General features: G+C 35.5%; 1 protein-coding gene across 3 annotated transcripts in view; it reads right to left on the reverse strand.

Moving 5' to 3' along the window:
- Window positions 1-23,775, reverse strand: part of LOC149791926 (xanthine dehydrogenase/oxidase-like) — a 320,752-nt gene that overhangs the window by 63,708 nt on the left and 233,269 nt on the right. For 2 of the 3 annotated variants that reach the window (XM_089970444.1, XM_089970440.1), the window contains exons 1-8: window positions 20,987-21,166; window positions 8,423-8,480; window positions 6,809-6,905; window positions 6,211-6,319; window positions 5,596-5,722; window positions 1,525-1,586; window positions 983-1,051; window positions 508-585 (exon numbers count right to left, since the gene is read on the reverse strand). In XM_089970444.1, coding sequence (XP_089826570.1) covers window positions 508-585; window positions 983-1,051; window positions 1,525-1,586; window positions 5,596-5,722; window positions 6,211-6,319; window positions 6,809-6,905; window positions 8,423-8,480; window positions 20,987-21,130 — 744 coding nt within the window. In that variant the 5' untranslated portion in view covers window positions 21,131-21,166. Of the gene's footprint in view, window positions 1-507; window positions 586-982; window positions 1,052-1,524; window positions 1,587-5,595; window positions 5,723-6,210; window positions 6,320-6,808; window positions 6,906-8,422; window positions 8,481-20,986; window positions 21,167-23,775 lie in introns of those variants that run through there. The other variant, XM_089970442.1, reaches the window with a different exon arrangement.

Genomic DNA, 23,775 nt, shown 5'->3' on the forward strand with positions numbered 1-23,775 from the left:
TTAAAATTCTCAATTCTTTTTGTTATTTCTTTCAGACTGGAAAGCTAGTAGTATTAGGAAGCGTAAGATACGTGACATGTACCAAATACAAAACGGCATGTGTGCTTCTTTCTGGGGTGGGGGACAGATGCGGCATATGAATACTGTCAAAATATATAGCCGCGTCATAGCAAACAGGTTCTCCGCCGACTCAGAACAAAACATAAATGAATATATATATATATATATATATATATATATATATATATATATATATATATATATATATATATATATATATATATTGCCCTACGATATATACATTCTTGAAATTTCTATCATAATGCAAAAAAGGCTTTCTTTGGTGTGTAAATTGTTGAAGTGAAGAATTCGAGTTAATTTGTTTGGTATTATTTTTAAATCTGTCACTTATTTAAAAGAAACTGATATAATGTCTTAATAGAAACAAGAAAAAAATAAGTGTTCGGGTTCTTTTACTCATGACATAGTGATCATACAGCTTCGTACCATAAGTTCGGGCGGGAACACTGCTGTCTGTGTGCTGTCTGCAGGAACTGGTTTTTTCTGGGATTCAGATCCACTGACCTGCATTTAACATAAGCAATAGGTTACTCGGAGTAAATATTTTAATGAACTCGAGTGTGGTCTTTCAGTAATGGTTTTCCAGTAATTAATGACGAAAATATAAACGTTTCGTTAATAAAAGCTTATCGAGTAATATTTTAACCCCATGTTCCCTACCGTTGTTGAATTATTACGATACAACTGAATCGAATTATGTCATTTTCGCGAGCAACGTATTAGATTAAATAGAAATCACGAAACGTGAGTTTAAAGTGTTTCTAAAGATTTTTTCTGGCTTACAAGTCAATAACCTATCTCTAGAAAGAAAGATATACATTAACGAATGTTTCAGTCATCATGGAACGTCTATGCTTCCATTGTTTAATACTGTGCATTCATGGCATGACTTCTAATTTACCTGAGTCAGATCCTCGCCTTCTACATTTTTGTCATTCTTGCAGCAATTATCTCCGAGTGGACATTCTCCCTGAAGGTGAAAGTTTTATAAAAATGCAACAAAACCATCTTTCTGTAAACTCGGTGTCGCCTGATAATAGAATATATAGATTGTGAAGAATTTCAAAAGTAATTTAGCTAACGTGCCAAGTGTTTCAACTTGAACCAGCTCTTTAGAAAAGAACACGAATCTGAAGATCTCTGAAATGTCCTCCGTATCGTTTATTTTTTTTTTTTATATCATAGACTCATTTGTAATTTCAGAAAAATACTGAGAAAATTATTGAGAAAGTCTTAAATGTTTTGAACAAATGAAAATGAAATGTTTGCCATATATTGTCTTCCAGCAACGACATGGGTATGCAAATAGATTTGACTTGTTTGCCGTATATTGACTTCCAGCAACGACATGGGTATGCAAGTAGATTTGACACGAGTTAAACAGGAATCATATTTTTAAGCGAGAAGAAAAAGACACACATATATATATATATATATATATACCTCAGCGAAGGACTGGAAGGCCGTGATAATGGATCTGTAGCCAGTACAACGGCAGAGATTTCCTAAGAAAACGAATATATGTATCACTTCTAATATACATTCTACCTGACTACCGTAATGCCAGAAAAATACGCCATATATTGTTTGCTATTTACTCATCTACGTTATCATGATCTATCTGAGATGTTTATAATTATTGTCACATTGTAATCTTTCCGACATACTTTAGAATGAGCCAGATCATTGGAATTTGTATCACGCCGTGTTGTCATTTTTGATCATAACTAATGTAGACACTTGGGACTTTAATGGTTTCATGTGATATTGGATTTCCAATTTGTAGATAAATGGCCATCGCCCAATGTAAAATGTCTTTTCTTCTTCTTCTGGAAACATCAGATAACGTGTCAGTTAAACAATAACCTTTCGATGTTTCGTTTTGTCCAGTGATTCTACACGATCTCTGGATAAACTGAGAGAATATATTATCATATAATATCATTCAGATAGGATGGTTGTACTGTTAGATTAGCAAGAGTGTCAGCGCTGTGGACGTTTTATGGGGTCAGATTGAAGACTTGTTTATTCCGATTTCTAAATTTTTAAGATAATATTTCTTTAAAGAAGCAACTTTTTACATCAGTTTTATATTGCTAAGCAGGCAGTTTACTTTAAGATGACATTGGATCTGTTTCTAACTTGATATTAGTAATTAACACATGTCTCAAGTCTCACTTTTACGTCACCACGTGAATAGTCGACTAGGATGAAAACAGATTATGAAATTGGTCATCTGCAAAGTCTATGTCGAGTTTTGAAACAAAATGCCTAATTTTAAAGATATCAACAAATGTCACCAAATATGTTTTCCGGAACGATTCCACGGGAAACTTACGCGTATATAGGAATAACAATGAAAGACGAACAAAGACCCCCAACCCACATCCCCCCCCCAAAAAAAAAAAAAAACCTCCAATTTCTGCAACCATACATCTCGATCTATGACTAACATGGTTTAATCAGGCTTTATGTTGATCTTTCTTATCGCTTATCAGGAGCAATATTTATAATTGTTATATGCTCATTTTTGTTTTCTCCGTTAACTTTACATTGTCTGAATCGTGCAATATTACCCGATACTGAACTCGCGTGCAAATACACATATTGCATTCACGTGCATAAAGGAACTACTTTCTATTGTAAACAAACAATGGACGCAGACGCCAGCACTTCTGATTTATTTTATTTGTCTGTGGATGAAGTAAAGCAACTGTTTGAACCATTTGAAAGTAGAGATGCCAACATTGACAACGTGGATGAATTCCTAGAATCACAAAAGAAACTTTCAACAAAGCAGGCGACTGAACGTGATATCCGAAATGTGCAACAATGGCTCTATGATAACAAACGGTTAATACGCTGCACTGAAAATATCATTCCGGATCATTTAAACACGTATTTACCTGAGATGTTTATAACGATTCGCAATGGTTCTGAGTATGAGCCATGCTCGTTAGATTCCATAAGAAACAGCATAGAACGGCATCTTAAGGGCTCAAGGGTATTCCTTCTCTCTTACAGACCGTTCATTTCAGAAATCAATCGAAGCACGAAATTCTTAAAAAAATGCAACTGAAGAAGGCTAGTTTTGGAAGAAAAGCAAGAGCATCAGAGACGATAAGCCACAATGACGAAGAAGTTTTATTTTCAGCCTGTGAAATGGGCTCTCACACGCCAGCTACTTTGCAATTTTCCCTGTTCTACATTTTTTGAAAAATGTTTGGATTCAGAGGCCGAGACGAGCACAGAAGATTAAAGTTTGAAGATGTATCAGTTTTCACAGATTCACCCGCTATAAAATATCTTCAATATGCTGAGGGGTGGGGGGGTGTGTGATGTGATTTTAATTTTTAACGTAGCTTTAACAATTTTTCAGTCATATCGCTACGATGTCTGCAATGTGGCAGTTTATAGTGATATCTAGCAGACATGTAGCATGATGTCCCACCCAGTCACATTATCCTGATACCAGGCCGACCAGTCCTAACACTAACCTCTTAATGCTGAACGCCAAGCGAGGCAGCTGTTAGTACCATTTTTTAAGTCTCTGGTATGACTCGGCCGGGGATCGAACCCACGACCTCCCGCATCCGAGGCGGACGCTCTAACCACTAGGCCACCGGAGCGGTCGGATGGGGGGGGGGTAGCAAAACCTTTGACGGTACTGGGAAGGATGACTATAGATCAACAATACCTCGCATTTGTTCTGTTTATATTTACCTGCAATATTTGCAGGCCCTTGGAAATGATGGATGACGCCAGCCCCTTTTATTTGACACCAATTCCAATGCAGAAACTTCCCAGATATGATAATTATATTTCTAAAGATTCTATTAATGTCCTCATATAAAAAATATAAATAAAGCAACAAATGTTCGTAAAACATTTTTCCGACAATAAAAAGGATAAATGTAAATAAAATTATATCAAAGTAAACAAAAAATATGGGAAAAATCTGGAATAAATTGTGTACTATGCAAATACCAAACAATTGTCACAATTAAATGCATCAACCAACCTTGCGAAATATTAGAAAACATATTTTTATGAACGTGTGCATTTAAAACATATTTTACTGGACAAAATATTAAAATTTGCAGGTATTATATGAGACCAATAGGAGTTAATCTACTGGGAACTCTGATGAAACGAGCCGCATAAAGGGCAAAATTCCAGGGGAGAATTACCAACCATTCACTAAGGAAGACTACTGTAACAATCCTGTCGAAAGCTGGTGTCCCTCCAACAAAGATCATGCATGTGACTGGGCATAAAAATATGTCATCTATAACTGGTAATAATAATGAGAATAAATCTACTTGCCTTTTTGCATCTTTAATCTCCTCAAAATGTATTTTGTGGGCTCTTTCTGGTAATAAGAATTAAGTTGTTTTCCAAATACTGATCAACATCGCAGAAATGTACTGTAATATGTAGGCCTATAATCCAGACTACATTTTTGAAATCCAAATCACATTACAAAGTAGACTGTACTGCACTCCAAAACGAAAAGAATTTGTTGTTCTCTAAATAATAATGTTGAATCCAGCATCTTCTTGACAATTGAGATTTAAAAACTTTCATATTGTTCCAGCTTACGATTCCAAATTATCCATGGCAGAACAGAAACAGTTAAGCAGCTTGTTGTCATCGCCAGTCCCTCAAGTCACATGTACATCGTGTGGAAAACACCCCGAAGGAGATAATCAGAATTTAGCTGGATTGACAGAACAACTAAATTCCTCCATTCCTGACCAGCTGGGAACTTTGTTCAATGGCGCAGTCATTCAAAATATGACTTTAAATTTCAATTGTAGATAGAGCAAAGTGGTATTTTTTTCTTCTTCTTCAAATGAGTGACTGAGCGCACGGTACGCTATGAAGTTAAAACGTCGGTGGTCGGAGCTATGTGCGCATTAATACTGTTATTGTGTATTGAAGAATCTATGGTTGTGAATTTATTTTGGAATAAAGCATAAATCAAATATACTGTTTCCTGTGATATATGTTATTATTAAGCCTTAGGTAGTTAAACAAAAATGAGCATATAATAAAAATGTTACTGCATTTGTATGCGAACATATGAACTCGCTTTGTCGGATGGATATACTGCACTCCCAAGGTCGTGCAGTATTTTCATTAAAAAATCTCGTTAATATTTTCCCATACAAATGCTGTAACCTATAATTCTCTGATGAAACAAAATTTCGGATAAATGAAATACCATAGCTGACAAGCAATTTACGTTTGGATATTTACGTCAAAACATTTCACTTATTTCTGAGTGATGTCATCATTATGCAATAAATGGATTAATCATTTTTAAAAGCAACTGGATATTAATACCTCTTTAGGTTGCTTAAACATCAAAGGGACACAACTCGTACACAGGAATCTAGTTTCTTTATGTGCGTGAATGGAATAATATTATGAAATGTTCAAAGATATCCTCCTTCTACATACAAATGTGTTCGCGTTTTCACCAAGGTCTTTCTAATTCTGTATGTTTACCTTCTATAGCCTGCTCTACGGTGTCTTTGCTTGGTGTGGGATCATTCCTCAGAAGAGTGAACATGGACATCACAAACCCAGGGGTACAGAAGCCACACTGAAGACCATAGGACTCGATCAGACGTTTCTGATAAGGGAATACGAAAATGAGATAATAAGCAGGAACGTTATGGGGGGGGGGGCGGGGGTCATCTCCCCTCTCAATCTGCATGTACTGTAAAATTGATGTAGCATATATACGAAAATTAACAAGCCCGTTAAATTTTGCCCCCCCCCCAATCAAGTTTTGCCCCCCCCCCCATTAAATTTTGCCCACCCCACCCCGAAAAAAGTTGAAATGACGTCCCTGATAATAAGCAAAATCTAAACTACCGTAACGTCGTTTTTAAATTAGTCTGAGAATAGAACTTCATTCAGGCAGTTTGTTGCTTTCTTGAAGTTTTATATCATCTAGAACATATTTGCGCGGCATGCAGGACAATTTTTGTATAATACTCACCACTACAGTCGCTTGCCCTTGCTCAAGTAAAAGAATAAATAGTCTTTCATTTACAAAATAATGGTAATTAATATTATGAGATACGAAATAAAGCATCGTTCTGAATTTGTATTTACCTGAACCTCATGTAGACCAGTCCTTGTATTCCCTACACCTTCCACTGTTGTAATTGCAAGTCCATGGGCAGCGCAGAGAGGGAATAGACAGGCACTCACAGAATAATGTCTTGGATCGTAAAGGACAAATTATTTCATCAATATTTTAAAAAAATATAAGATTGATAGTCGATATGTTTGAAAGACTGTAAGAGTATGTTTTCGTCTGTTTTATGATTAAAGTGCTCTGCAACAAATATAGATAATTCATCGTAACGTAATGACGATGAGATCGTTTCAAAGACCCTCCGTGTCCTTATATCATATTTAAAAGAGAACTACCAATAAAATGGCATACAAGGACAACGACATTGATTATCAACCATTATCAAACTTGAATCACAGAAAATGTACATCTGTACTTTCACGCTTATCAGTTTGTTGATCACAAATTACTGCAATTTTGATTTGTATAAATAACATATTTAGTTTGATCTTATACTCGCTTAAAAATGGTTTATGATTGAAATATAAATAAATAGAATGAAAGATGTTTCTGATTGAACATTTTAGTTGCTATAAAGACTTAATCTCTCTACTAAATCTTTAGAAAGAATACTTGATCCGCTTGGTGTTGTAGTTGTATTGGGAGACCATCACAGTACAGGATCCGCAACCACCGTGACCACATGCTTCTTTTGTACCAGTCAGATTTACTACATCCGGTCAAGGAGAACTATTAGTACAAGTAATGCTTACCATATTAACAAAGCATCAAAACCATGCCTGAATTCAACTGATTGTTTGATTCGAGATGTTGTGGACGACTAGTCGCGTCAAAACCAAACAGCAAGACAAACAGGAATAAATATTTTCTTTATTATTACACGCATAACCTACGGATAATTGGCACGCATGTATGCATGCATGCATACATACATACATACATCCAATACATGTATGCATGTATGCACACACACACACAAACACACGCATGCATACATACATACATACATACATACATACATACAGAAAGACGCACATACATACATACATACATACAATTCCTTTAGTCCCCCTAGGCAATTCTCGTCATTTATATAGGATAATCCTGTCATGGCCAGCTATTGCCATGTTGTAAATAGTTTATCTGAATCTACAATGACGATAAATCTTGTAGAAACAATTTATCTTTGTGCAGTTACTATGCTGATAGTGTCCTCTGTAATACAGCAAAATTTTAAAGTAAACAATATATTTTTTAAAATCTCTTTGCAAAATGATCTGGATTATAATCTTTATGCGTAAGGTCGTCGATGTTTGCATCTCAGATAAATATCTTCCTTATTTGGTATTCAGTGTTGTCAATAGGCTGAAAAATATTGTAGAAAAAAACTAATTATATTTTACAATATTAGCACTGGAATGTAAACAATGAAAAGATGATAGATTTAAATATGCGTGGAAGTGACTTCAATAACTGAAATTAAAAATTTTATATGACAAAAATTTGGAGATTTATTTAGTATTGTACACGTATTTATTAGCATAAAACTAATGTAACATCATCAAAACGTCCATTTGTGTATAGAAAATATTGATTCACGTGAAGCTATTAATTTTTAAAGCTATTCTCCGAAAATTACAAAGGGGGACACGTTTAATCAACAGTCTTGGATATGTGTCAATAAAATTCGGCTGAATGCGAAATCAATGCTGACTTGAAATAAAGACAAACCCTCTGTCATCCCAGTATTAGAAGGTTTGGAGATGCTGACGTGTACTTGCACAGCTGAAGGGAAAATACGAAAACAATTGGTATGAACCTTATAATTTGAATAGAAGATTGGTATGAACCTTATAATTTGAATAGAAGATTGGTATGAACCTTATAATTTGAATAGAAGATATCCATGAATAAGTCTTTTTCACTTTGAAAGTCAAGAAAACGTTACAACACTATTCATATTACTAAAGGGATACAGAGTTTATCAATTTTACTTTCAGTCATTTAAAACAATTCATGTATCGAAGAAGGTAATCTCGTTGTCATAGAAGGATCATCGTTCGTTGATTCTTTTAATTTGTGGCATGTAACATTTGCAACATTTATGAAAATTAATAGCCAACATAAATAGTGAATTCACGTAAAGTCAATGGTGCGACTGTTTCGTTCAAAGGTTAATGCCAAACGATATTTTGTGAGGAATAGAACATTCCATGAAATGGATACGGTGTCGTCTGAGATATTGCAGCAAGGTAGATGTAGGGTCTGGATTTGGCTCTATTATCTGAAATATAACAGCAATATTTAATGTTTTTAATTAAGCTACAAATATTTGTTTTCCTATATTTCACATCATACTTGAATTTACAATTTTTGCAACTAATGTAGTACAAAATTCCGTATCTCCACCTAAATAGTTGGAGGAAAGTCATGAAATTTTGCACTTATTTTCATCCTATATTCAGTTCGACCTTGGGTTCAATTCAAATGTCAATGCTTTAATTTCTATAATTCAATAAACGCCCTTGACTTCTTCTTAAACAAATGGATTTTGACTAGATGTTGTATCTCGTTCTCTCCTATAAACACTTAAACACTGATTTCAAGGTCAAGCGGCTTGATTCACCATTTTATCTGTAAAGGCCAGTGAACAAAATGAAACAAAAATGTATAGCTGGATTCTTATCAAATTCACTATGAGGATATATCTGACGATGTCTGTTCAATAACTAACAAACAAATTTAAAAATAGTTTTAAAACAAAATGCATGTACCACCAATCTGAGAATGCTGTATACAGGGTGTACTTAAATTACAACCGATTGATATGTAGCTAAGGAAAACATGTGGCCAGGGCAGACTACACCTGGTTCCGTAATTAACACATGGTTCCCTCTTTAAAGTCTTTGTTGGTGGGTCAGGCAGCCTAGCAGATATCTTCATCTACTTGCTGTGAAGGCAGATGGAAAGCACAGTAGGAATAGCACCAGGTATCAGCTCAGATACAGTAGTAGCCGATGGCCATCCATTGTATCCAGTCGCCAAACAGCTCTACATTGTTGTTGTACTACTGGATGAATATAGGCCCGGACGAAAGAGTGTGGGTGACTCTACGCAATTTTCCCATACATAAAACCAATCATGTCAATATTCCCTGCTTCCACCAGATATCTTAAAATCCCATGGCGATAGGTGAGAGGCAAAAAGCTACAGCAAGTGTGTGTATACTGGGAGCTGTAGTAGAAGACCTGATCAATGGAGGCGCGGGGCATATGGTCCCTTTTTACTGGACCTAGGCAGCAATTGAACAAGGTAGAACTCTAAGAAACTGAGCAGATCTTTGAAGAATCCGTTGCATCAGGAATGGTTAGAAAAGGTGACATAACATTCCATGATTGACTTTAATGCTGACCAGCATACTGCAACTGAACGAGTTCCGTCCTTAGCGGTAAAAAACCTGATGTGAAGACAAAAGCGGCGCAACCCACCATCAGCACATGAAACGTGCGCACACTTATGGACGGTTAATCAGCAAATTGTCGAGAGAAAATAACATCTCCAGCTGGTAGAAAACTGGCCAGATTAAACATCCAAATAACAACCCTAAGTGAAACTCACTTAGGAAGGACAACTCCATTTAAAAGGAGCCAGCTACACCTTCTTCTGGAGTGACCAAACTACATCTTGGTGAGCCTGGTGTTGGGTTGCGATCAAATCACAGATAGTCAGCACGTTTACGGATCTCAAAATACATAATAACAGACTATTGTAGATGAGACTACCACTGTCTAGAAAAAGACATTCAACTATCATCGGTGCCTTGCAACCTCCATGTCCAACACGGATGATATCAAAGACAGATTGTAAGAAGAAATGGAGTCTGTTATCATTGAAGTACTGAAGATAGAAAAACGCATCATCCCTTGGCGACTTCAACGCTAGATTTGGCACAGATCACCTGACATGGCCATCTGTCATTGGCAAGAACAACCGAATCATTCTACTAAGGAGATGCGCTGAACACGACTTCCTGGTCACCAACATAGTATTCCGCCTGCCAAATCGCAAGAAGACACCTTGGATGCACTCAAGCTTCAAATATTGGCTTCCGACTGACGACGTCATCATTAGGAGAAGAGGCGGGCAGGATATCACAGTAACAAGTGCCATGAGAAGTGCACAATGCAGGACAGACCGCTCTCCTGGTCCAAGCTCAATATCCAGATTTTGTTACATATATCTGATTTAATTCATATTTATTTTAATTTAATTGTTTGTCAGTTTTAAAGTTTTTATTCTATTATATGCCATTATAATGTAAATTTATTCATTGGAGATGATATTTTTCCAGAAATTCAGTTGACCTGAATCATTCTTTCGTAAACACCAGGTGTTGACCTAGATCCTGACCTTTATTCAAAATTATTAGCAACCACGTAAATAAGTTCTATTTTTATTCTAAAATGATTGGATTGTTGTCGAGGTCACGATTTAAGATATAAACATTTTTTTTCGCAGTAAAATCAATGGTCTATTCAAATCTATATTCTGTGTACATGATTTTTTATATGTAAACACGATCACGTGGTCCTGTGTTTCTCCATTACTGCGCATCTGTTAGTTTTAATAGATATGGTAGAAAGAAATTTCTCAGTTTTGGGCTTTTTACACTGATGTTAAGTTATTTTGTTGTAGCCAGATTTTGAGTTATAATTTTCTTCAGATCAGTTGGATTTCAAAAGGATTAATTCTTTTTTTCTCTGGAAATATTTTGAGGAGTGCTCACACAGAAATTTTGGAAAGATATTGCTTACAAATTTAATTTGGGTTTCCAAAACCAGAGTGATAATTTTTATTTCTACAAGTAATTGTAGACTTCAACACTTCAAATTGTAGCATACGTCATCGTCTTGCATCTTGGATTATTCGTCGTTATTCGAACGTAAAATCAGTAGAACATTTTGTTATTAGGACTTCAAAAATGTCATTCTTTGATAATTCTAGAGTTATTTTTGGATTTGGTTCTATAAAACCGTAAGTTCAATTTTACAGAATTTTTCAATGGAAATAATTATTGTATTTTTCAATGCTTGTTGTTTTCACTCTTTCTTGCTTTAGTGTTTATTCGAGACTCAACAAGTGACATAATAATTTCAGTATTGCAAAAAGTGACCAAAACGCTTAAATGCATCCAAACATCTTGGTCCTACCATACATAAACATCAATATTGGTTGGATTACTCCATATAGATACGTCCGAATGATAAATATAAAGACAGCACTTCATCATCTATTCATCATCTTTAAGGCATCCTTCATCAACATCAAAGAGGAATGTCCCATGCAAATTGAGAGTGTTGAAAGACTCTTGGAGAAGCAATAAAGCAGACAAAATTCAGTATACGGAGAATTTCTATGACGTTTTGAAGGCAATGTTCTAGATACAGCCTTCAGACACATATCCAGTACCTAGTGAGCACAGCAACAAACTGTCCACTGACAAAGTAAAGAAAATTCAAAGATGGGGAGAATACTTGAACAAAATATTCAGTGAGTAACCATCTACCATTGTGTATCCAACCCTGGTGTATCTGGACGTATACAAACGCCATACCCAACAATTTCCACATTTGCTGCCTGAAGAAACGTATGAAGATAAGAAGGCTGGACAAGTTCCCATACACTAGATTTAAACACAGGCACGTATTCCAAGCATCCACACTCCGCTGATGAAATTACGGTTGAGGTGGGCCGGCCACGTCATCATGATGTTAGAAGAGCGACTTCCAATATCTTCTGCTGCTAGCGGAAGGAGCTAAAGGAATATCAAGGGGCCTGAAGAAACGCTTCTACAGATCCTTTCAAGTCATCATTGAAACATTTCATCATTAGCCTGAATCTTGGAATGATCTTGCACAGGAACGTTTCACTTGATGCAGTCTCCTCCATACTGGAGCTACAAATTATGAACTAAGGAGAACTGCAGAGAGATTGCAGACATGCAAGCAGCGAAAATCACAGAACTGCAGCACGTCCTTCTCTACTGACAAACAAACCCATATGGCATCTGCTTGCAAGTGTACCGCATGCAGTTCAGAGCACAAATCGGTCTGATGAGCCACTCACGTACTCAGAAAAACCCAACCAGTTAGTTATGTCATAGTTATCTTCGAACTCGATGAATGAACAGTAAAATCGGAACTCTTTCTGTCGAAAAACTGATACTTGGTATCGCATTAACAGTAAACAATAAGGATTTCGCTCACGAGATTTCGAATTTTCGCACCGGCCTAAACAAAATAAGACAATGTTTAGCCCCCTCCCACTTCGTGTAACCTTTGTTTTAAATAGATATGTGTATCCTAGGGTAGGTTTAAATAATCTACACATGTCTTTATTGATACAGAGAGCACAACGGAGCTCTAAAATATCCCGAACGGAATCAAAGAGTGTGACATTAGCGGTAATAAAACTTGAATACGTAGAAGCAATTATCATGATAGCAGACGATAAAAGCCTGATTACTTAAACGTTTGCCTGGAACCACTACATTATTTTAAGAAGAATTTTTTACAACTTATTTTGGAATCTTTAACTAAGAAAAGTGTCAATACAAACATCCCACGTATATCTTGTATGTTTATGCACAGCATCATAGATCAAAATTAGGTAGGTTTACTATCCATAATCCTAACAAAGCTATTCAGATATTAAACATAGAATCGACTTGGTGTATTCCCCTGTTCTCGTTCCAGAGGGCTAACTAGACTCTAAGAGATCAACATTTGAAATTCGATTGACACGATGCAAACGTTTACACATCGTTACTAGGAAACCACCTAATAATTATACTGATCCAATTTGCTTTTCATTTGTTACATTTGGACTCAATTCATTGCTACTATTAGTTAGTTTGAGTTTCTTTGCTGATGTTGAGCCTGAAGCTACTCAAAACAATGAAACGTTTGGCAGAACTCGACGGCTTATCAGTGTTGAACTTTGCTAAGTTTGTCGCATCAACAGGCTGTAAATGGTAAATTGTCTTCAAATGGCCTTGTATGAAAACAACACATGGAATGGATGGATACAGTAAATCAGATTAATATTTGCTTCATGTGAAATTGATAGATCATTATGTTTATATACTGTAATAAACTGTCGGATTCTATTTTTTATTTCTTTATCTTTAGAACATATAGGAATAGTCTTCGCAGATAGTCTCTTGTATGTCGTAAATGTCGTAAAAATGACTAGTGAATAGCCTGACCAGGCAACTGAACGACACGGAACGAACATCTTCAGCATCCGTGATTGACGGTATTGTCTCAAATTCCAGTACGCAGCTGCTATAATATTCCGATAAGATTTCCTGACAAAACACATACTGGGCAGATTACAGCAATATTGATCAGAACTCTAGCAATGACAGAGTAAAATCAATGACTTTCTGTTTTTATAGCTGTAGGGAGTTCAGTAAACATCCATTGTGACAAGATGTCTGTATGCGATAAAATGACACAATTTTCAATTGTCATTTAAACATTAAAGCTAAGGTATAAAGAGGATTTTGTCTCTGATGTTATGATTGTGCGTTAATTCTCTGCATCAGATGCGATGCTTGCGCTAATTATACCTCTGTCTTTGATATTATCAGTGTCCGATAATGCTCTCAGTCTCCCTTTGATGGAATGATTGGTGCGTAATTATGTGTACCTGATCTTATGATAGCCGCTTAATTATTTGTTTCTGGTGTTGTTATTGAGACGCTATTGCTTGTTTCTGATGTCATGATTGTGATATAATGATCTGTACTTGCTGGAATGATCTTGCAATCAACATTTATAGTTTTGGGTGTGAGAGAACTGCACAACGAGTAAGCCATTACAATACAACCAAAGACAAAAAATATTTAAATGTTATCTATTCACTGGTACATTAAGTTACCCATTTACTGATTTATATACCCCACAAGCCATGTCACGTTGCTTTGTGTACCATTTATTCAAGTATATACTGTCTTATTTGTTACGATCCAATTTTACGTTCTGAACCAATCTTTCTCGAAAATGAAGCAATAGGGTAAAGGAAAAATCTAGAATTTCCATTTCTGCAAAATCGGAGAGTATATTTCTGTGGGTTGTTTTTATGTGTATAACACCATATTTACATCACAGGTAATGCTCTACATCGCGGCCAGTATATTCGCTAGAGGAAGCACTCGGGAAACCCTTGACAAGAACCACCGACTCACGCAAAGCTACTGATAAGCTTTTTCACATACCCATGTTGGCCGAGACTCGATCTCACGCGGACAGGTGAGATGTCAGTGATCTATAAAAGTAAAGGCGTGCGTCTTAGATCACTCGGACAACGCATGGGGATCCGATTTCAACAGGTAAACTCCTAACAGATCAGACTTTAGCATGGGTATCCGAACCCTGTATACACACTGCTTGTGCTGTGCTAAATCAATGCAAACGCAATATATATTCTTTTACAGTCTCCTCTAAAGCCCGTGACATTTTTTTTTTTGTTTTTGGGAGGGGAATACATTTTCTTTAAACATTAATATTATACTCAGCGTTTAATTTTATCTTGTTGGGGGGAGGGGCTGGGCTCAAAATCTACGTAAATATCGTTATGTTAGTATTCCTTTCAGTCTCGGCCATTTTAACAAATTGTTGTGGAGTTTTGTTTATCACAACGTTGCTTGCGGGAGTGTCTCCGCAAAAATATGTTACATGTTCTAAATTTTAGCCTTAGTTTTAATTTAAGCGAAATTTCTTTACATAATGTTCGATGTTTCTTCGCAGTGTGAGCTAACGTCTGTGCCAGTTTCGTTATTTTAGTAATACTCTTTGTCTCTGCCAGTTTTTGTCACTCAATTATCGGTAGATGACATTTTCCATTTTTCAAGATGATCAGAATGTGGATTTTTCCACTGGGCTATTTGACGGCTATATCGCTACCCATTACTATTTTTCGGCACCGCCAGATCTATTGTTAAATCCGAGACTTGTTTTATCTTGATTTTCAGCGATGGTCGAAAAAGGGGTTTACTTTAATACACACACATGCGAAAACTAGAACAATGTCAGAAACCTAGAATAATAGCTATATACTAAATTCGCATGAAAATATTCCATGTACAAATTTCCTTTTACATATGATCATGCCACCTTTTCAATTTAGTGTTTATTGTGAGAAAATGTATTGTTACTCGTACGTAAAAAATTAAAATTTTCCCTAATTTTGGGCAAAACATGGCCAAAGCACAGATAATACATTTGTCTAGTGTACAAAGTGACACACCGGAGGTAATCGAGTCCAATTCCCACGGACTATAGTAAACAACCGTTATGACAGATGAATATAAAATGATTCTCACATAACGATATGTGTCGGTGGTCACCTAGGATCATTCATAAGCGGAAGTTATTGACAGTTTTCGGTAAGTGAATTATCGGGCTAGTTATCAACGCACCTTTTTAATTTTAATCCACGAAGGAAGAAAAATTAACTCTCTGGAAGAAGTCGATAAAAGAAATCATATTAATAGCTTTCTTTGAGGATGTGAAATGTCCGTTGGTAAATTGGAAAACCTTGTCCGTAAGTAAATTGAAAAACATTGTCCGTAGGTAAATTGAAAAAGGAAACCTTTAATACGTGTTCAGTGTTGTAATTGAGATAACAACCTAGTCTAATTATAGCTAATGCCTGAGATTGATTGATGTCATGATTTTTGAGTGATACTATTGAAAGGGCATCTACTAATCGAAACGTTTCTCGCACAAATCTATTTTAACTAAGCCAACTTCAAATCCTTCCGACGTTATTCGATCGCGTGTTGTCTGACAGAATATCCAACACGTAAATGCTCTCGAAAATTACCTTAGCACGGGAAAGGTAAACACATGGCAAAATGGTGGGCTAAATACATGTATGTGTATAAACAAACACACACACAAACACACACACTAACGCAATTTGAATCTGACATGTTTATGTGCTTATATGTTAGTCTATAATAATAATAATACTAATAATAATAAGCAATCAAGGCATTTTGCTATTTTCACTAGAATTCGTTGATTTCTCTTGAGAGAAGAATCACAATGAAATATGAATTTTATCAAATGTACACCTACTTTTGTTTTTCTCTTGCTGCATTATCATATAAGGAATATGTATTTTCTAAGGGATTTTTATTTACATTTTTGGTACAATGTCTTTCAATGTGTACAATATTATGCTACAATGTATATATAATTCTTCGTATAACTTTTTAATTGTTTATTTCTCTATAATTTTTACTTCTTTCACAATAGTTTGTTTCTCGTACAACTGTCAAAATTGTTTTGCAATTGAAACATTTTCTGAACAATTTTGTTAACGATTTTAACTTTTTGCCTTTTCTAATAATACAAATGTTTCTACAATATTCAAACTTTCACTTTTAGAAAACGCAGATTTCTTTAAACATTGTTTCAATTTATGTAACAATTGTTCCAAACGTTTACGTTTTAGTTTCAGTTTAATATTTTAATTCGCTGTACGATTTTTAAAAAATGTTTTAGATTTATATTTAAAATTGTTTCTTTAAATTGTTTGTTGTAATATTATGTTTTTAAAACTTTCTTTTTTCAGGTCAAGATTTTATATTCTATTTTATGTCGCTGATGAATAATTTTTAAATTGAGTTTTAGTAATTTGCAAGATTGTTTTAATATTTTATATTTTATATTTTTGTATAGTTTTACATTTTTCTGGGTATTTTTAAAGTTTTATATTTGGTTCATTTATAAAGCTTTTACAATTTTTAAAGCTGTTTGTTTATTTGTCACATTTTTATGAATTTAAATTCTTTTTGTTTGCAATTTTAAACCTTATTCTGGATTTTTATTTTAGTCGCCCTGTATGTCCTTGCTTCTTTGAGAATATTATCATTTAGTTAACAATGTTCCTCTTTTCGTCAAATATTCTGGGTTACATGTAGTCTCGTATAAATTCTGTCTCTGTTTTGGAATCTTATTCTTAGTTTCAGTATTGGTCACATCGTATAATATTCGGTGGGTTTTAGTCTACGCCAAATTCTATGTGGGTTTGAAAGTTTTATTATGACATTTACAGAACACTCAAAGACAAATTAATTCAGATAGCTGTAAATACGTCCGCCTTTTGGTTTCGGTTTTATGAGATTTAACTCCACTTTCAGCACACGATAGACCATACATAGCGGCCAGTCTATAAATCATTTTCAGATAATAATTTTAGCTGGCCAAACCTATCCCATTACCTCATCTGTTACGGTCATACGCATTTGACGTAGGGCAACTCAAGTGACCTACACTTACATGAATAGAACTTTCATCCTAGAAGACGACGAATGCCTCGAATAGTTCCATCAAATATTCAATTTAAAAATAGAAATAAAATAAAATAAAAAAGGACAATTATTATTAAAATATACAATAATTGAAACAGCAACAAAGGATAATAAAAAAAAAATGACATTATATATATATATATATATATATATATATATATATATATATATATATATATATATATATATATATATATATATATATATATATCCAATTATACATGTACAGAAGATGGTAAAACATTAAATAAATAAAAAGAATACAGCACAACACAACCACAAGTAGCAAGTAGGGCAGGAGGGCCTCCCCAAATGGTCTGAAAAGATCAACCGCGGAGAGCAAACCTCACCCTCCCCCAAAAAAGAAGAAAAACAGATTAGAACATTTGTCATTATAGATCGCCGCAGATAGTAGTAAACATTAATATGCCAGCCCACAAGTATAACAGTTGAAATGTACGTTTTCATCAAGTATTTTTAACAATCAATGAGTATCTATTGCTTTATGTTCTGCATCGTGACTCTCATCTTAATTTAGCCCGCTCGTCTTATGGCTGTATGGCAATGAATAATCCAAAAATAAACAAGTTAACTTGTCTAATTAGCAGCAAACAATGAACACCAATGGCGGCACATCATCAAATATGTTCCATTTGGTTAATAAATTAAATGGGAATGAATGTGAATCCCATAACTGCTTAAGATATATTGGATTGGCTAATAGATTTCTCTCTCTCTCTCTCTCTCTCTCTCTCTCCTTAGTTTGCTAACTCCTTGAAAAAAATATGGATAATAATGATGAGATAGTTCCTCCTGCGAAACATTTGCAATAGCCAGTTGCTACAGTACTATCAGCTATGTGTAATTCGTGTGGCTATTTGCTACAGTACTATCAGCTATGTGTAACTCGTGTGGCCATTTGCAACAGTACTATCAGCTATGTGTAATTCGTGTGGCTATTTGCTACAGTACTATCAGCTATGTGTAATTCGTGTGGCTATTTGCTACAGTACTATCAGCTATGTGTAATTCGTGTGGCTATTTGCTACAGTACTATCAGCTATGTGTAATTCGTGTGGCTATTTGCTACAGTACTATCAGCTATGTGTAATTCGTGTGGCTATTTGCTACAGTACTATCAGCTATGTGTAACTCGTGTGGCCATTTGCAACAGTACTATCAGCTATGTGTAACTCGTGTGGCTATTTGCTACAGTACTATCAGCTATGTGTAATTCGTGTGGCCATTTGCAACAGTACTATCAGCTATGTGTAACTCGTGTGGCCAGTTGCTACAGTACTATCAGCTGTGTGTAACTATTGTGGCTTCTCGGACTGGGCTTGGGATCTGATTACGTTGGCATTGATGATGCTGTGTTCACCTGTATGCATCCATCCTTTATGAAATTAATTATATAATAATAATAATAATAATAATAATAATAATAATAATAAAATAGTAATACAAATAATGAGAACTTTGTATAGCGCCTAATCTTTAGAAGCTCTAAGCGCTTTACAACATTACACAACACCTATAAGATAAAAAAAACATATAATGATATGATTACAAAAACAAACACCATGAAATTAGAAAACATTAAAGAAAAAACATGCTGAGAATATTTAAGGTAGGAAATATTATTAGGTTTTTAAGTTTGTTCTTGCAGTCGAAATAAGTGAGTTTTGAGAGCCCTCTTGAATGTGATCACCGTGTTTTTGTGTCTAAGTTCAATGGGCATTTCATTCCACCTTGCTGGGCCCTGGTATGCAAAAGAACGCTGTCCATATGACTTTGTTTTCATAGTGGGAATAATGAGTATACGATTGTCAGAAGTGGAGCGTAAGTATCTTGCTGGTGTGTACACATGGGTGAGGTCTGATAGGTAGGTTGGACTAGAGTTCGACAGTGAAATGTAGCACAGAGAACAAATTTTGTGTTTGATTCTGGATCGAATGGATAGCCTGTGTAGGGTACAGAGCAGCGGGGAGGTGTGCTCTGATCGTGGTACTCTAAGTATGATCCAAGCAGCTGTGTTTTGAACTTTTTGAAGTTTCTGGAGTAGATATTGAGATTGAGATGAGATGCAACAACAAAGAGATTTTTTCATGTTTTCGCGAGTATATAGTCTTGAAGAGTCATCTAAATACACGTAGATTCGTACAAATTGTAATTCTGGTCACCAGCGAAAATCATCCAGCCACCCCTTTCCTTTCAGACATGAATCATACAACTTTGTAAGTCCTTTCCAGGACCGCAGACAGAGTAGGACAAATTCATCGGGACCACAACGGCCAGGGGGGGGGGGGGTCCACTGTTGTTTCAATTTGTGATTCACTGGGACCTATTTGGATAATTTTTCATAGTGTCCACAAATCCTGCCCGCTGCTCTGGTCCTCCCTGATGCTTTTTGTGCTCATATCTACTTTTCTGTTTTTTGGCAGGTTACTGAACTATGTACTCATGATTTTTAACCACACTATTTCTGTGAAGGGGGCTACAGGTATCAAACCTTTACAAATTTGTTTGAAACTATCTTCATGAACATACACTATGTTAATGACAATTGCTTAAAAGTTGCCCTACGTTGATTGTGCATGCGTTATATATTGGAGTGGAAAAACCCAGATTCGACTTCCTGAAAAAGGTCTATAGGTGGAGGATGAACCCTGTGGAACACCCCGGGGAAAACCACCAACCCGTGGGGAGATACCGGCAAGCATTTTTACATACCCACGCTGGACAAATACAATCCAGAGATGGGTGTCATAGAAATTATAGCAACCTGTGTGTCCTTCACCACAGCCAAATGCCGACCACCTCAAACTGGAGTAAAAAAAATATATAGGCTTTAGTAAAGGTTGGACGAACAGATTTCCATTATTTTGCTAGGTACGACCCATCCCCTAATTCTGATATATTGTACAGCAGTGTGGCATGAAACCTGTAGCAGGATAATAAGTGGAATTTCTTGTCTGTCTCTCTAATATTTTGTTTTTCATTCATTTTTAAAATCTCTTACGTCTTCCTATATTTATATTTACATGTTTTTCTTTTGCGCTTTCGGTACATGCCTAATGTATTCGCCTCCAAGCTGAACCTAATTCCAAACAACATGGATCCTGGTATGCCGTCGAATAATTCGCCCATCGTTCAAAGTCTACATTATTCGTTCTCCTGATAAATTCTAACAAAGTGCATAGATTCTGGTCAGCTGGAACATTATGCAACAGCAGATCTGGATCATCGTTTTATATTTCGTACGAGTGAAAAAGAAAAGAAAGCAAACAAAAAAAAGGAATAATCGAAACAACAGCTAAAAACGTTCGGATCCGTTGGGAATTCATTCCGCATATGAAACTGGATCCAAATAAGAATCTGATGGTGGTAAAATCTATTCTTACCTTAATGCCATTCACAAAGAAGACAAGCTGTGACGATGCCATTTTCTCAATATCCTGTCCTAATGATGTCGAATCCGTCCCTTGTACACACCGTGAGACAAGTGTGTTTTTGTTTGAAGGGTTTTGAAGCCAGCGCTTATACATGATTTCAATTGTGGCATGCGCGTTCCATACACTACTTTCAAGTACGTGTGTGGCCGGCTTTATAGGTATTCTCTATATCTGATACTATTGACTTATTGATCAGTGTTTGTGTCGCTGATTCACGTGGAGATTCCACTGTAAGTGGGCATAACTTACAAGTACGTTTTTTGACTTATGTTTACATCCTGAAATAGCTTGGTCATCAGGCAGGAAAATCTATAGACCAACATGCCCATGGCGTAAGAAACATCGGCAGCTAAAATTATGACCTGATTACAATTGGGGTACAAACCATTTTAGGTACCGTTATGAGCAAATATAAATACATGGTATATGCTTTTATTCATAAAGTTTCTGTTAGTCTCCATGAAATGCCATACTAGGCCACTAGTTGTACCTTCCATTGTACACATTTACCTTTCATAGTTCACAGAACAATCGAGGTCGATGTGAGATAAACCTTGAAAGATTTGGATGGGTCTTTTCCTGAAGAAAATCTAATTATATCCTTATGTTTGTATTCATGTTGTTTATAGAATCCAAAACTCTCAAGGTATACCAAGTGTCATTTATAACAGACTAAAACGGTATGCCAAATCACTTTTACTATCAGCTATTAATCGAGTTGACCTAGGATTTGTAACACTACACAAGTTATTGATTACCGCCAGGTCAGAACAATACCGCATTTAATGTCATTACGTATTGCTCCGTTTCATTTATATTATGAACTTTGTGCGAATAAGTGCATATTATTTTACAATTATGTCGTAGTATAACATTTACACATGAACCCAGGTCAATACTAAAGTTACAAATCCTAAATTCCTAGAGCACTAGCACATCACATAAACGTACTCCTATAAAGCATAAGCCAAGACCAAAATAAAAATGTAAATCACTAGCGCATCACACGAATATACTCCTATAGGCATAAGGCAAGACAGAAATAAAAATGTAAATCACTAGCGCATCACACGAATATACTCCTATAGGCATAAGGCAAGACAAAAATAAAAATGTAAATCACTAGCCCAAGTGCTGATCCTTTAGCTCAAGTGCAGTAAACCTAGCATGGATATAAAAATAAAAAACCTCTTTAATGATACCTTTCTTGTTAACTGTTTTTATCAGGTTCTTGTGTTAATCTCTCCTGTATGGGTTCAAGACTTTTTGTGTATATTCCTCATTTCTTTTTTTGTAAATAGTAAGTGTTAGATCCCTGTTTAAATTTAAACGCTCGCACTTACTGTATATATTTCCACTATATGATTCGTATCAGCTAGTTTAAATGAGACACCTGCCGGTGTAATCCGTCGCCAAAAGTGAGGGACACCTTCACAGCGATGCAAGTTTTTAATTTTCAACTGATGTTTAGCCGTGTCCCGGTAGATGGAGAATATTAGAGCGTATTGATAACAAGTTTTTGTTAGATTGTAATGTTTTTTAATGTTAATAGTTGCTGTTTTTACATAGTCTGTATCGCTAAAAGCTTTATATGTTCGGTTTAGCAGTTTTGTTTACACAGGATATGCACATCCATTTCGTGGAAAAAGGTCTTTACTAATTTTTAGGAAGGATTTTTTGTGCATGGTGTGATTTTCTACTTAAAACATAAAACAAATAAGTACAAGTTTTATGATTATACATTTTTCGCCATCTCTTTGCCGGAGTGATGCCTGTTATCTTCTTTGGGTTTACCAAATAACCTAGTTGTATTTGTTATTTGGTTTTGTTTCAGAAAGGCAATAGTTAGCTAAATGTCTAACTAACCTACTATCTGTTCCATAAATAGCAGTTTGTGAAAGGATTCACGCTTATATATTGTAGTGGTAGCATTTAAACGTTCATGTACATTAGAACGATGTTAACGGTACCTTCCAATCTTTACAAACTGTAAAGGGTTTTATTTGAAGAAGACGAACAGACGGACGGTTTTTCTTTGCCAGAAGACTAGCAAACGGGCTTGCTAGTCCTGTATTCGGACATTCAGAGAAATCCAGTACGTGTGTGCGGTTTTAAACAGACATATTTATTGTAAATTTAAAGATAGTACCTATATGGACCATCCTCAGGCAATCTATTCTAACTGTATCGATTTTCTATATTATGCAGCCATTACAGATCTGTAAGTTATTTGCCTCTGCATTAAAATGCATATGTTAAGCAGATTTCTTACCATGTCTGCTTGGTTAATATTCCCCCGAAATCTTGCTTTATGCTAAATCCGGGAGGAAGATATTTTTCATAGTTTACGAGCATACGTTCCGCTCCCGAGTTTTGTACAGGGTTCAGAATGACTGGAAAATGTATTCCGCTGATTTTCCCCACAGGTGGATCTAGTTACGAGAATCATTTCCTAGGTTTAGAGAGTCTACAGTTTTCTTTATTTTGCTATGATGTAAACTGATCTTGGTTTTATTGTACATAGCTAGGCTTTACTTTCGATGTGCATCTCAGCGTCGACTGCTTGCTCTGTTTGACAATTTGCACTTCGTGAACTTCTGAGAATATTTTTGTTATATATAAATAAGCTAATTAGTTTTTTATATATTGCAAATTATAAAAAGTATACATTCTGAAACTAGTAATGCGTACGCTATTGTAATAGAGCAAATTTGTTATATGTGTATTGTCATAGTACA

Source organism: Sinohyriopsis cumingii, chromosome 9 (assembly GCF_028554795.1).
Source record: "Sinohyriopsis cumingii isolate HCF-2022 chromosome 9, ASM2855479v2, whole genome shotgun sequence".
NCBI lineage: Eukaryota > Metazoa > Mollusca > Bivalvia > Unionida > Unionidae > Sinohyriopsis > Sinohyriopsis cumingii.